The following is a 16,235-nucleotide window of genomic DNA, read 5'->3' as shown; positions in this document are numbered from 1 at the left end:
CCTTTTTTATGCAATTCTGTGTTTGGTTTGTGGATGCATTTCTTTTTTGAGGATATTGCTAGATTTTTCCTTGTACAGTCTCTTTCTACCATATGGGTTTGTTTTGTTTTTTTGATTGGTTGGTTTGGTTTTAGTCTTTATATTTCACATTAGGAGCTTTCCTCAGATTCTGGTAATTCCTGGTTGTTTCGTAATGAGTGTGGGGGTGGGGTGGGGGGTGGAGGAGAGACCAAAATTTTAATGTGTAAGCTCTGAGCACTGGTTGAGATTTGTCGGATTCACCGTCCAGTGCTCTGGTTGGGCCATTTATTTTGGAAACCTCTGTTGTTATTTTTAGATCTTTTTTCTTTGGCTAGCAAAATTCCACAGGGAAGATTCTTTCAAACTTCTGCCTGGAGGTGAAGGCCTAACTGCCAGAGTTCTGGGGCAGAGTTAGGAGAAGAGGCCTGTGAAGAAGAGGGTAGATGTTTTATCCAGTATGTCTATTTACACTCGCGCCCCTACCCCCGATTTTGGTACAGTGCACCTATTTGCAACTGCATACTTCAATCAAAATCTCTATATTTTATATTGCCAAAAGAATAAAAGGGTCCAGTGTTTTTCTGGTTGGGAGGACAGTTGCCCAGCTGTGCAAATAGGGGACAGGGTCTGAGGATCTGACTGCTTCATAAACAGATTATCAGCCAAGCCCAGTTTTAACCCCGAAGTTGTCCAGAGGTAACCAGTACCGTGAATTTCTAAGCCTTTGTGGGAATTTTTTATTGTAAATCTAATTGGTACTTATCTCAGTTTTATACTTTCAGTTTTCTGAGGTTTGCCATGCATTTAGCACCGGTATTTCTGCTTTTCAATTTCCAATCTTATGTTGTGGTTATAGTCTCTGCCTTGTGAATTTATGTCTCAAATTCTTTTAATGCCGCTTCAGTGGAGTTTCAGGAGGTGAAGCAATTGCACGTGTGTTCCATCTTCTGTCTTTATTCAAAAGCAGGCCCTTTGCTATGAATACGCATGTACTTTTCAAAAGTAGAATCTCTCCGTTCGTGACAGTGGGTGTTGAGTTTTGAGTGCTGCCTGTGTGTGCCAGGCTCTGTATGAGACACTTGCCCCACATTAAACTTCATCCTTACAGTGATATTTTAGTATCCATATTTTAGATGTGAAGAAACCAGTGCTTTATATGTCCCAACACTTATTAACAATTTTTTTTCTTCAGAAATTTATAAATCATACCACTTTCAATGGCTACATATGGATGATCCCCTAATTTAGCTCATTCCCTATTAATGGGAATTTACATTATTTTTCTACATATTTTTATTAAGTATGTGCTTGTAATTTTACCTCATATATAAGGTCACTGGTTATGTCCCTTTTAAATACTGAATATATACACGGGGGGGGGGGTCCTTGGGTGGTACAAAGAGTTAATGCACTCAGTTGCTAACCCAAAGGTTAGAGTCCACCCAGAGGCACCTCAGAAGAAAGGCCTGGTGATCTGCTTCAGAAAACACAGTCATCTAAAACCTTGTGGAGCAAATTCTACTCTGACACACATGGAGTCGCCATGAATAAGTCAGCTTGACAGCAGCTGATGATATGTCTACTGACTGTATTATATACGTTGCTCCTTAAAATGTAGGCGTTTACATTCCCATCAGTGCCAATTTTTCACATCCTTATTAACTACTGCTGTGTTCCTGAACTTTTTATTACCATACCGTTCATTTAACCATTCCTTATTAGTGGACGTTTAGCTTGTTTTTAATTTGTCATTATTATAAATAATGCTAAGGTGAACGTCTTTGTGCACTTCGAATGTTCTTAATTCTTATGCCAAATCAATATATGAAACAGCTGTGCATCGGATCCAAAAAAAAAAAACCCCTAAACCCATTGCCGTCGAGTCCGGTCTAACTCATAGCCACCCTGTATGATGGAATAGAACTGCCCCATAGTTTCCAAGGAGCACCTGGTGGATTTGAACTGTAGGCCTTTTGGTTAGCAGTGGTAGCACTTAAGCACTGCACCACCGGGGTTTCCATGAGCTGGATAGGTAGGATAAATTTGGTTTAGAAAATTCCAGTCGGAATTTAGGTCACTGTCATCAGCATGTTCTGTTGTTTATTTTTACTGAGTGGTTTTAAAATAAAAATCTATGATCCCTTTTTATACAATAGGTTACTTTTCATTTTATGCATTTATTAATAAAGATGCATAAACTTGAAAGTGAACACACAACAATATTCACGTTACACCAGGTTCTCTTTATTCTTTGTGCTGGTGTCAGGTGTGTGTGTGCTGGCTGGAAATCAAGAGCTAGTTACTGAAAATATTCCCATCCTTCATTACTTCTTTTTATTGGGCCCAATTTTTCCAATAGCAAAATGGCCCGATTACATGATTCTAAATGAGAAAACCCCTGATGTGCGGTAACAGGTTGGCCCTTTTTATGTAGCAAAGTATGAAGAACAATGTAGTAATGGATCTGAAAATATCTTAAAACAAATTTGACTTGTAAATAGATACTTAATTACTTCACAGCTCTTTTAAATTTATAAACAAATTGAATATTCACTGTTTAAAGATCCATTATAGCCATGTGCAGATACCTCTAGATGTAAGTGAATTGTAGCGATTTTCTGGGTGTTCACCCTTCTTTAAGGTCTTGACTTTTGTACCTATTCGTATTGGTTTGTCTACTCTTTCTTCTTTTCTTAACAGGAATTTGATAAAAGTTATAAAAGTAAAATAAATCAAGGTACCTAATATCCTAGAAAAATTAGTGTTGCCGCTCTTATAATTAAGATAATGTTTAGCTCAGGTCTCGTTTTTCTTTGTAAAATGTTAAGGGATTTTTTTTTTTTTTCAATTTTTGTTCCAGGAGAGTTCTTTAATTTTTGTTGTTAACTGTTTTCTGAAGTATAAGGGAGCCCTACATGGTTCTTCCCTTTTCTCCTCAAAATTCAGTCAGCTTTAGACCACGGGTCAGTAAACAGTTTCTGTAAAGGACCGTATCGAAAATATTTTAGACTTTGCTGGCCACACAGTCTCTGTCATGTATTTTTTTTTTTTTTTTTTACAACTCTTAAACCATTATTCTTAGCTTGTGTGCTGTATAAAAATGGGCCACCAGCTGGATTTGTCCCACAGACTGCAGTTTGCTGACACCTGCCATGGACTAAAAATTTAATATAGTAATTACTTATAGTCAGGATGATTTGGGTTGTATGTGATGGGTATCCAACCTATATTAAATGGAAAAGGAAATCTGCTCACATGACTGGTAAGGGCAAGAGCATGGCTGGCTTCAGGTTGAGCTAGATCCAGGAGCTCAAATAAAGATGGTTCCCAGCAGTCCCAAGTCTTGTGATTTATGAGGCAAAAAAGAAGGACATTGTCGTATCACTTATATAGCAACCTGTGTGAAGGTGCCTGGTTTCCTTGGGTCATAGACCTGTCCTTGAACGAATTACTGCGGCGAGGGGAGGGGGAAGGGCGGTGGTGGAGTACTGATGGGAGACGATGGACGTGGTTGGGCCAGTCTGGGTCCCACTCGCATTTCAGAGGTGTACTGTATATGGCAGCTTCATCAATACCACCAGAGCAGGGTGCTCAGAAAAAGGGTTGCTGGGCGTTAAACAATTGGTGTTTGCTCAATCATCTTTTTGCTGCGAGCCAGAGTCCACTCTGTGGCACCGAACAGCAACAAAATGAACATATACTTTGGAGAAAAAAACTGTTCATGTATTGAATGGAGTAATTATTCGCTGAATAAAGACGTTAGGTCAGTCCCATCCATCCCCCTGCATCCCTGATTGTATTTCAAACAGCCTTACCAGATATTTTCACATTCATGTTTACTTTCACTCCTTAACACAAGGCAGAAGTTTTTTTTTTATTGTTCTTTAAGTGAAAGTTTACAAATCAAGTCAGCCTCTCATGCAAAAACTTATACAAACCTGCTGTGTTCTCCTATCGGTTCTCCCCCTATTAAGACAGTACACTCCTCCTCTCTACCCTGTATTCCCTGCGTCCATTCAACCAGCTTCTGTCCCCCTCCGGCCGCTCATCTCGCCTCCAGACAGGAGCTGCCCACATAGTCTGATGTGTCTACTTGAGCCAAGAAGCTCACTCCTCACCGTATCATTTTCTGTCTTATTGTCCAGTCCAATCCCTGTCTGAAATGTTGGCTTCGGGAATGGTCCCAGCCTTGGGCTAACAGAGGGTCTGGGGTCCGTGACCTCCTGGGTCCCTCCAGTCTCATTCAGACCGTTAAGTCTGGTCTTTTTACGAGAATTTGAGATCTGCATCCTGCTATCCTCCTGACAGAAGAAATTTTTAAGGAATTAGAAGGTTTAATTAATTACTGCATTGGTAGAGTAATTTATCATTGGGGGCGCTATGAGTTGGAATCAACTGGACGGCACATGGCAACAACGGTATATTTGCATTTAGGAATATGTACCAGGTCTGATGCATTTCTATACCATATAAAAGATTAGCGTACCTGTAATAGATAATCTAAGAATTGAAAGTAGAATTAAAAACATTAAAGTGAATGTAGTCGAGTTGTCTGTTGCTAATTTAAGTAATTTAACATAACAGTAAAAACCATACCTTTCCAGTATTAATCATGTTCCATTAATAATAAAAAGTTCCATTTTTGGAACTCCTTTAGTAGGCAGATCATGTTCCTAGTTCTCATTTCTCCTGCAAAATGACAGAAATTGTGATTTCACAGTAGTCTAATGAGAAATATGTTTTAAAATGTCAAATAGAAAAGTCTGTCATAATGCTAGAAGGCACCCAAGAGCAAGCATCTTAACTGTTTTATACTTAAGTAAAGGTCCGTAAAATACATAAGGCCATTATCAGCCCTCAGTCTATTGATTATTTTAAAATACTGTTATATAAAACAATCCAGACTTAAAATTAGATACATAAGAAGTTACTATTTCACATTTCAAAGGTTACACTTTACAAAAGGACTGATCATTTAGAAGATGAAGCCCTGGCCTTTGAGCAAATCAGTTTTGGGTCAGGAATATTTGTTTTTTTTAAAAAAAAAAAAAAAAAAAAAAAAGAAGATAGTAAGACATGTTTATACGCTAGAAGAACGAATCAGTCAGAATTTTAAGAGATGGCACTCACTGCTAGTTTCACGTTTACCCAGAGGAATAAATCTTCTGGGAATGTACTTGTAGGAACGAGTTCATGTATTAGTATACCAATATAATGTCAAAAGCTGTGATGAGAGTAACGTATCCGAGTGTATACCTGACTTCATTACACAAAGGCTTTGGAGATACTAGGCTGACCAGTGATAGCCTGGTTCACTTCTCAGAGTGCCATAAGAAGAGATGATGAATGCAGCTTTGCTGCATTGCAGATCCTGGGGAAGGGATGTGTGTGAGAGAGCGGGGGGTGGGAAACGTGTATCTTAATTGGGTTTCGGTAGATTGTAGGCTTACACGTCCCATAGAATGCAAAGAAACACGTTTTAATTCTCCACTAATGCTGTATTTTTGGAGGGAGGGTTTGAAAGGTTTCTAAATGAACCAGTAAAGCGAGATTTTAACACCTTGCCAGAAGTATATTGAAGGTCTCTGTTCTGCTTGAAAATAAACTTAGGAATTGTCTAGTTAAAGGGGTTATGTACTGGTAAAGCCAGTCAGTTAATATTTCAAGTCTGAAAAATAGGAATGCATAACTTTGTAGCTCCAAGTTGCAGGATGTTTCTGAATGTGCTTTTTAAAAATTGAAATAGCCAGCCTAAAATTACGAAGATAGTATGTTCTAGCATAGTTTGCTGAATGACCAAAAGAAAGTTACATTATTCCCATCTTCTAGGTAGTGTTCTACTAAGTTGCTTCAGCTCGTACCATGCTTTTTCTCAAGAATGGGTAACACTTCTGATCTTGTGAAAATATGTCAGACTTTTGGAAGAACTATCCATCAGAGGAATTTATATAGTTCTTCTAAGGTTTGATTTGATTTGTTTAGAAATGCTGAAAAGTTGCCAACTGTCAGTCCTCACTGCATGCAAACTTTTCTATTGTAGGTTTTGGAGCAGGGAGGTACATAAAAGCTAGTTGTGTGGCATCTGGGCTAATGTTACAAACACAGTGATAAATCTCTTTTCCACTAAAGAGCATAATACATAGCTCTCCTTTACCATGGAATTATCCTGGAGACAACAAAATGCTTGAGGTTCTCTCTTATCAGGCTAGGTGGAGTTATGTTAAATCAGTCATTTTGGTGTGATTTTATGATCCTAGTTTTCTCTCCACTCTGTTTTGATTCTTCCCTGCCCTAGTTTTCTGAACCTTAGCGTGGCCCTCTTAGAGTTTGATACCAAGAATGGGTAAACAGATGTGGCACATCGGTACAGAGGAATACCACTCAACGATAAAAGGGAATGACTGCCAATACGTGCAACGGCATGAATTCCATCTCCAAGATGTTAGACTTAACGAAAGAAGCCTTACACGAAGACCACGTGTTATATGATTCCCTTCCTATAAAATTCTAGAATAGGCAAAATAATGATGAAAAGGCAGGAAGGACTTTTTAGAGTGGAGATGTTCATGTCGTAATCGTGGCATTAGTTACGTGGGTGTATACATTTGTCAAAGCTTGTCGAACTGTAGACTTGATGTGTACATTTTATCGTTGGATAAAGTTGTCTTGAGAAAAAGTTGAACACCAAAGTCTTTTTTATAGCGTGAACAGTGAAAGTATAAAAAAGTTTTATTAAAAAGTATACCAACATCTCAGTACTGTAGCAGTAACTCACAGTACATTAAGTTGAATATTTTATTTTGAATGTGAGTAAATAGATGTAACATTTTAAGCTTCTTTCCATTACTGTGTCATGGTCGTGTATAAGGACACTTCAGTGTTATATGAACTAACGAATATAGTAAAACCTGCGAGAGGTGGAATCTGTTTAAGGTGGAAACCTGTCAGAGAAGGAAAACTGAAATATTTTCCTCTAATAGAGAACGACAGAAAAAGTGGTAAGACTGTACCTCGTCAAAGGCGGGAAACTCGTGAGACCCAGAAAAACAAGGCAGTCTCCTTGAATTCTGGCTCTGACAGGACTCACAGTATTAGTGAAGTAATACAAGGGTCTTTATAATGCTTTATTTTAAGTAAAAGCATTTTATGATTTTTAGAGTGTTTTAATGTAATGTGGAATCATGGTGGTGTTTTTTTTTTCTTTCTGCCAACTGTACTTTTTTTTTTAGTCACACAACTCAAATAAGTGTATTTTTAATATCTTCTGAAAAGTTTTTTTTAATATTAAAAAAAATGCTTATTACCTAAACATGTTGGGCTAGCTCCATTGATCCTTCCACTTGGCCTATCAGTCCCTCAAGTGACCAGAGTGAGTGCCAAGACCAAGATAGAATAGTCTAGGATGTCAGGCATAATAAGTAATTCTGGCTCTTTGCAAGGTAGAAAAATCAACCTAGAAATAAGTTGAAGTTGAAGAAAGCCTTAAACCAGTTTTTTTGGCCCACTTGAAGTTTCATTCTTTGACCCTTTATGGCAGATTTTGAGGTGTCTAGGTATTTTCATAAAAATTAATTTGAAGAAAAAGTCCTGAAAAAGTATGATTTAGATTTCTGAATAATAATGTTTGCCCGAATATGGATTTTATCTTCTGTAGCTTTTATTTTGTGTTTTAAAACTCCTGAGTAACTTGCTTTTTGCTGGGCAACTTCCATTATATATGGTATAATGGCCATCCCAGGTTCAATGAACTGAAATTTTTAATTGAGCCTTAAAAGGTCAAGAAGATGTCTAGAATATTACTTTTTTCTTTTTACCACCTCTTTCCCAGACACTGTGCTGGTGCTTTTAACCAATTACAAAGAATGAAGAATGTCCCTTTCTTTCTACTTTTTAAGCAATGAAATGTCCCCAAATTAAAATTGCTGGGGAAAAAAGAAAGTCACTTGGGGGATTGTTACTGTGTAATTGGTCTTCAAATAAGTTAGCATCTATTTGAGATGACACTTTAGTTCTCATGGAAATAACAGTTTTAGTTTTGGAGACCTTTCACTACTGGAGGTCTTTGGTTAGGTCGACACCCGTTACACCCTCACATATGATAACATTGCTCTTGGGGAAGTGGGGTGGCCGCATTCCAGGCTTGCCCATAGTTCATAAAACACTCATAAACTTTACTTGTTATATCTTTTTAGAATCTATTAACCCCATAAAGATATTTGTTAGCTTCCAGAATAACATGTAAAGTGTCCTTGATTGCCTTTCCCCCCTTAATTATGCACTGTTCTGTAAATTGGACATTTCAGTTACATTCAGCTCAGGTGTATGTTCCTTGCTTGTGGGGTGGATAAAGAAAACTTTTTTTTTCCTCGCAGCGTTATTGAACTAGGTGAACTTTACATAAACTAGGTGAAGTGGGACAGTGTAAGGACTGTGTAATCAGGTGCTGAGTGAAATTTAATAAAGTCTTGAGCTATACGTAGTATATACCAAAAAACCCCACAAAGACCCTCTTGGCTGTAGTAACTGGAAGAGAGTAGCAGTGGAGATGAGATGTGGTAGGAACTTTTAAAGGGTATGGTTTGGGAGAGCAGGGGAGTGGGATAGCTTGAGTCAAGGTGTATATTGGGCCAAAGTGAAAAAAGACGGATCCTTAACTGGAGTGCCAAGTACACATTTTAGCATGTCCGGTATGAATGGGCTAGGTCAAGTCAAGCTATGGGCAGAACACCAGATACTCTGCTGGAGAGGCTGTGAAAGATGGCTTTTTGAACAGGGTGTTGACCTAAAGACTTTCTAATTTTTTAATTCACGATAACTTCTTCTTTTTTTTTAATTTTCATTTGTATTTTCACATATAGGTTTAAGAAAATCTTCTAAGAAGCGCAGTGAGTCCCCACCTGCTGAGCTCCCCAGTTTGAGGCGGAGCACACGCCAAAAGACCACGGGCTCCTGTGCTAGTACCAGGTAAAAATTTGAGGTTTTTTTGGTTTATGGTGAGTTCGTTATCTTCTGTTGCCCTGGTGTTTTGAACTTCCTGCAAAATCCTTAGCCCTACAAGTTTAGAACAGTTTTTTAAATTAAAATAAGTTTTTACTTGACTAATTAGTAAAGAAATTTATTGTAACATAACAAGTATTATTTCATGAATTCTTCTCCAGTACTTATTTACATGTTTTTACAAAGTTTTAGTCACGCTTTCTATGTATATATATATAAACAAAAAATACCCTCTACTTTTTCTTTGGTTGCTACATTGTCCCTTAAAGATATTGCCAATAGTTGGACGTTGAGGTTTTCAGAGTTTCAGTCTGCCAAGTAAATCTATAATGAGCATCTTTATGCAAGTTTAGGTTATTTTTTTGAATTCCCATCAGTGAGATTAATGGATTAAAAAGAGTGCCTACCTTAATGGCTATAGTATTGCCTATTCGGTTTCTAAAAGTGTTGGTAGCAGCTATTGAGTTTAACAGGTGAGGGGGAAAATAGTACTTAGTTGTCGTTTTCTGTTACAACACCTTCTCCCCAAGGCAGAGCCCAGGTATTGTGTGTTCTTGCACATCTCCGGTTCCTGTTTCTCCCAGTTGCTGTTTTGAAATTCATTTTCAGAAAGTCCGATACCTTTGATTTGATAACGGTGTATTATTTCACATACTTTTTGTCATTGGGTTGAGAATCTTAGCTTAAATACCTTTTTCTCACAATTTTCTCCTGTTTTCATGCTAGGCTGTTGGTCAGGTGCCCTTGTATTGCTGATTATTCAACAGCCAGATATTACTTCTCCCCTCTTTGTCTATGTAGTTTGTTCCCTTTACTAAATACAGGTAGTCCCCTACTTGTGACATACTTGAGTTATGACAAACTGCACTTAGGACCTTCCATTTTTTAATTGTTTTGGGTACATCTTATTGTTAGCAATGTGTACTGTACACACCGTTGCGGAGTGTAATTTGCTGATGTTATCATCGTAAGTTTCTTTGTGATGTTTCCCATCTCTTAAGAAAAAGACCAGATTTATAGATACTGATAATAAAAGGAATAATAATGAAAAATTAAAAAAAAAAAAGAAATGAGGTATTTGACCTACATCAGAGCCGAGTTATGACGGAATGATCAGAACAGAAAGAGCCCAGCTGGGGACTGCCTATATGTCTAAAACCATTGGTGGGAGAATGATTTCAGTTTGCCCTTTCCCTACTGTATTTAGTGAGTAGAAAGATTTTTAGTACTTCTTTTGGTTCTTCTCTGTTTCGACTGCTTTTGGCGTCAGAAAACAGTATGACTTGTTCCTCTAAATCACAAGTACCCTTGCAACTTTAATCTCTACTTGGCCTCTTTTTTTCTAGTTCTTTAGTCAGATGTTTGAAATTAGTATACCTGTTGGTGTTTGAGTCTTCTTAGCAATACTTTTTTGAGGACTTCACAGAAAATTAGTTCTTCAGAGTTATTGTCTGAATTTGAAATCTGATCTACCCAAGGTTTATAGCCTGTGTTATAAACTGAATTCAGCATGGCTAAAAATTAATTTTAAAGTTTATGTGATGTCAGGGAATCTGGTGTTGTCATTGTCTTGCCCTGCCTTTCTCTGCAGCCTTCTTGCCTTCTCCTCACGCCCCCGTTACTAAAAAAAAAAAAAAAAAAAAAATCGTGTATGAAATTGCTCACAGTGTGCATGGTCGTGCTGTCCACATGCCATTGAACCACCTGCCTGAAATGCTCTTCATGTCAAACCTGCCCTGAGATTCCTCTCGTAGGCCGGGAATGTGGTTTTATCTGTCTTCAGACTAGCACTTGAGAGCAGCAACCCCATGTATCCAAAGTGTTCAGCCCAGTGTTAGTTGCATGGCAAATTCAGTGTCAAATGAATTGGTAAGAATCTCACTGGCTTGTAGCTTGGTAAATTGGGTTTAGAAAGAGCTGTTTTCCTATGAAGGAAAGATTGACTTAGCAAATCTCTGTTTAGGGAGGATTTTTCACTAATTAACACATTCTTCTATTCCTGTCAGGTAACTCAGGGCTTCATTACATGTCAGTTACGTCTGCTGCTTTGCTGTCCTTTAAAATCTTTACCATGGCAGTATCTGACTCAATTGTAGTTTGACCTTAGTCTAAAACATTACTCTTTTTAACCCTTGAAATGGGACCTTTCTTCACTGAAATTAGTTTAGTTGTGGTTTCTGCATTTCTTAAGTGAATTTGGGGAGCTACTATTTAAAAGCTGTCAAGTTGGAATAATTTGGGGAGTCTTTTGTTTCTGCCTCTGACTTGCTTACTAATTTCTATTAAGATAGAAAAACTTCATCATCAGTAAAATGTAATTTGTTTTATGAGGAATTTTTTTCCATATTTGTGCCTTTATCCAAAACAAGTATCTTCCCAAATGCCATCTGTAGTTATTTATAAACATTAAACAATGAAGCTGTTGTCTGTTATTGCGATGGTGTTTATTTTTCGATGGGTTTGGTAGTCCCTGGAATTAAGGTGAGGGAAGTTTATTACCCGTCCCCCCACCCCTGCTGGTCAGGTGTCAACCTGTTACCTCTGTATACCGATAGAGACACTGTTTGTCCTGGAAGTGGTGCTCTGTTAAGTGAATGGAATTCCCTTTGCAGGAGGGGTGACTTTTCCATTTAGCTGGAAGTGTTTAAAATCATTTTGGTCTATAAGAGTGACAGCAGCTCTTGGTAGCACAAAAGCTTGAATTGTGAATGTGCTATAACTTGGAAGAATTTTAAATACACAAAGTGTTGGCTGTTACACATAGTGATTTTCTGCAACAATTTTTACTATTAAAAAAAAAAAGAAGAAGAAGAAACTGGCTTTGTGTTCCATGAATTTGAGCTTTGTGCTGCCTATACATTGCTCCTGGCTCACTGGTAACACTGCCTCTGATGACATGTTTCTGCTGTAGTCGGCGAGGCTCTGGCCTGGGCAAAAGAGGAGCAGCTGAAGCTCGTCGACAGGAGAAAATGGCAGACCCTGAAAGCAACCAGGAAACGGTCAATTCTTCAGCTGCTCGGACGGATGAAACGCCCCAAGGAGCTGCAGGTAGATAGGCGCTTGTTAGCCTGAAAATGCGTTTCTGCACTTAATAGATTTATTAGCAGTAAATGAAATTTTATATATACTGAGTTTAATGGAAGGGAGGGGATGGGAATATCAAATACACTTTTTGTTCTGTTTTGCTTGTTTTTGGTTTCACTCTGTAGGTTTGGCATTTTGATTAATTGGATTTGTTTTTAATTCTTGCCCAAATCCAAATTTGTACTGATTACATTCAAAGGGCTTTTAGGAGGGAGTAATAAGCGTCTTCCTGTTCAAGCTTCTCATACACTGACTAGTACTTTCGTATAATAGTTGCTCACTGATACTTTGAAAGAATTTAAATTGATAATAAAAATGTAAGGATATGGTTTAAATTGCTTCATTTGTATGTTTTAATTTAGAATTTTGTTGTTCCTAAAAAGTAGTAAGTATTTAGTTTGAATCTGGGCAACTTGAGGAATAGTACTTATATTTTTACGCTTGATACTTTTAGCACATCAACAAATAAGGCTGCCCCCACCCTCCTTTATATATGTGCCTGTTAGCAATACCAAGACAAGGCTGACCCTTCAGCAGTTAATTGTGGCTAACAGGTGGTAAAATGTAGCTTGTCAGGGACATATCTCGCTAAAATGAGCTAGATACAAACAGCTCATCCTTATGAACAAATAGGTATGCGTCCCTTTAATCAGGATCATACCCATAGGTTTAGATGTAGGCATATACTCAGTGTAGTCTTATTTTTGAACAAAGCTATTTCATGTACTGTTTCTTAATATCAGAATATGTGCTAGTTTTCTTTAATTCCATTGATGTCCTAAGTTGTTAGGAAGTTTCTAGTTTTGCCCGCTGCTGCCTCGATTTTCTGCGTATATTCTCAGTGTTGTGTCTTATTAACATTTTTACCACCCTACTTTTCCAGTTTTGTATGATAAATACATGGTGATCCTGTAAAATTTCTTTTGGCAGGAGGGCCCATTTTTGGGTAAATTGTTTCCTAGAATAGTTTTTCTGAAGGGTTAAATAGTAGGATTTTGGTAAAATGCATCCATTATACATGCAAGTCACAGAAGACACAGCCTGTCCTTCCTAATGTTATACATTCTTTCCAGTCTTTTAATGTTTATTTCAAGTATGAATGTGGAAAGGGGGCAACTCCCAAATGAATGTCAAAAACGGAGCTGCCGTGTTAAGTAGACTCGTTACAGTAATTATAGTGGCTGACATTCACAGTGTACTCAGACCATTACAGGCACAACATTAAGCCCTTCACGGATCTTCTCCTTTAACATTCAGAACAACCTGCGGAAGTGTCGCATAAATGAGGAAAACCGGGTTACCAGCTAGGATGTGTGACTCTCAAGTCCAGGTCTTAGAAACCAGGTGCACATTTCTAACGGTGTGCAGGGAGTTTGTTTTATTCACGTGGATATAATCGGAGACCAAGACAAAGGGGTTGGGTGTAAAATTTTGTTTCCTGATACATTTACCTGTGAGGATAAAAGCTTAATGCCTACCTTGCCAAACGCTTTCCTGAGTTTGACCAGTTGCCGTTGTGGAGTCAGTTCCAGCTTCCACCGACCCCGTGTGTGTCAGAGTAAACTCCGCTCCGTGGGGCTTTCAGTGGCTGATCCTTCAGAAGCAGAACAGGACCAGATAAACAGAGCCTTCTTTGGTGGCATCTTTGGGTGGATTCAAACCTCCAACCTTTAGGTTAGCAGCTGAGCACGTAACTGTTTGACCACCCAGGGACTCCCTCGTGAGTTTTCCTGTGCTTGGTGTTTGCAGTCGCGGTGTGATACAGGTATTCTCCAAATGTCTGTGCTATAGCTGGTGACACAAAAGAGACATTGTGCCATGTTCACTGGCTTTAGAGGCAGCACTGGCTTCACTACATTTTGGAGGATGTAAAAAAAAAAAAAAAGATTTTCTTTTTTTTATCCCTTATGGCTCACTAAAGTATTGATGGGAGAAAGAAGTGAATTCTCAGCTTTCCGTTAAGTTCTTCAATATAATGTGATTTCCTTTCTCAGTGTGTTGTATGGGAATTTAAAGACAAATAAAAACCTAAGTTAGTGTGGAGTTTAGGTTGATGGTGGTAACTAGAGCACTTACAAAAATAATTTTTGACAAGTATGCATTCCACTCCCTTCATTTGAGACATTTGTTTTGAAATGTTTTTACTCTTTTAAAAAGATTGATTTGATTGCTTTAGAATCATTTATTTTTAAAACTTTTGTCTTTCAGACCTATTTCCATGGAATCATTGATATTAAAATTCCTTTTTTCACAGGCAGATACTAAAGCCTTACTTGGTCTTTGGCAGACTTACTCATATCACCCTGACGACATCTTGTTGATATGATACTTAGAATAGTTTGTTGATGATGACTCTGCTTACAAACTATTCTGTACATGTTCCTGCTGCTTCACCCTGAAGGATAATGCCATGTGGAGCCTGTGTGCTCCTCAGGCCCGACCGCCATGTGGAGCCTGTGTGCTCCTCAGGCCCGACCGCCATGTGGAGCCTGTGTGCTCCTCAAGCCCGACCGCCTGCGGTCTTCTTAGAAGAAAGGCTAGCTTTTGTAGTTCTCATTGTCCCAAGAGTCAGAGCCAGACTCCTACCTATTCATCTTTGGTTTTGGATCTAATCAGAACTGTGCAGCCACCTTTAGTGTTGACACAGTCTTGGCAGATAGCAGAGATACTTAGGTGGAGAATATTCTATACCTGCAAAATAATAAAATGGCAAGGAAAAATATTCTCTGTTCTGCCCCTTAGAGTTTGCACTGAGAATCTTCTTAATTTCACAAGAAATGAACAGGACCAGATAAACAAATGAAAGGAACCCCGTTTTGAAAACATTTCTCTTCCTAATTACTTTTGCATAGTACTACAACTTATATTGCTACCACATTACTTGATGCTGGGACCCTTACTGAGGTATAATTATATTCCCAACAACCATTCTTCTGGCTTTACTCCACAGTTTTCATGACACTCCAGAAGAGTCTTCTGTTGTCTCTCTTATTTGTGCATCTGGTAAATGCTAGGCAGTCTCTGTCAGGTAAAATTGAATTCCACAAGGTATCTAACGTTTTCTCTGTTTCCCGCATAAGAGGTTGCATCAGTTAAAGTATGAAAACTTGGAGCTCCAAAATAAAATTCTTGTGTGTTGATTTAAGGAAATATTTTCTTCATTGTTTTTATTCAAGTGAGTATTGTAAACTATTTCACATGGTGCTTTGAAGAGTTGCTAAGACAGGAAAAAAAAAAATTAGTGTTTAAAACCTGGCATTGGCTTTTCACTGCTGATAACTTTATATTTCTCTCTGGGACAAGTCTTGTGCTGCATGTATACTTAACTCTAGGTGTGAAGCTGCCACTAAAGAACTTTGTTGCCTGGCTGGTATCGATTGATTATATTTTGTCACCTGTGTGACTGTACAAACAGCTGCTCTTAATTAAATTAGCTCAGAGGCTAGGCTAGTGTGGTCTCTGTCTAATTTTGGAAAACTTAAATACAGGAAATTACAATGAACAGTTAACACGTTGCCCTCAAAGGGATGGCAAAAGGATGTTGCACTTTTTGTTTAGGTCGAGTAACTGATCCCTGTCCAGATGGGACTCCACCATCATTAAAAATGAGACTGTCTCTTCCCCTTCTTGTAATGTTTCTGCATCTCCCTCATGGTTGGGACACCACCATAACAGAACCACAACAGCTTTTTTAATTACGTGCCTTCACCAGTTTTAATGTCTTGGTTAAGATCTTCTGTGACAGTACGGTTTGTGATACTTGTTCTTTATGGTGAATAGAACTGTATGTTCAGGAAATAAGTAGAAACCTTTCAAATCAGATTGTAGGTCTGCAGAGCTTTTAAAAGTGAAGCCTGTAGTCCCTTTGAGAGATTAAAAAAAAAAAAAAAAACAGCATTACTTTAACAAGGGCATGTTTTGTTTGTTTTGTAATACGTGGGTCCCAGAGTGTGCTTAAAAAAGAACCCAGCTACTTCATTTTTTTAAAAAAACTTTGCATTTGCTGTTCACATAATTGGAAGAATCTTAAAACAAGAGTACAAATCGGTTTAACAAATTCAGCCATAATTGCGGCCTACTAATAGTATTCGTTAACAGGTTTTCTGTATAATATGAAGCAGCAACTGTATTTG

The 16,235-nt window shown here is 38.1% G+C and overlaps 1 protein-coding gene across 18 annotated transcripts in view; it reads left to right on the top strand.

The window, feature by feature from the left end:
• TRIP12 (thyroid hormone receptor interactor 12) overlaps nucleotides 1-16,235 on the top strand; it is a 138,151-nt gene that overhangs the window by 66,396 nt on the left and 55,520 nt on the right. For all 18 annotated transcript variants that reach the window (XM_049888385.1, XM_049888383.1, XM_049888394.1 and 15 more), the window contains 2 exons: nucleotides 8,880-8,985; nucleotides 11,930-12,066. In XM_049888385.1, the coding sequence (XP_049744342.1) occupies nucleotides 8,880-8,985; nucleotides 11,930-12,066 (243 nt within the window). The remainder of the gene's footprint in view (nucleotides 1-8,879; nucleotides 8,986-11,929; nucleotides 12,067-16,235) is intronic.

The sequence above is a fragment of the Elephas maximus genome, chromosome 6 (assembly GCF_024166365.1).
Source record: "Elephas maximus indicus isolate mEleMax1 chromosome 6, mEleMax1 primary haplotype, whole genome shotgun sequence".
Taxonomy (NCBI): Eukaryota; Metazoa; Chordata; class Mammalia; order Proboscidea; family Elephantidae; genus Elephas; species Elephas maximus.
The sequence above is the reverse complement of the archived record's forward strand: the minus strand, read 5'-3'. Positions and strand labels throughout refer to the sequence as shown.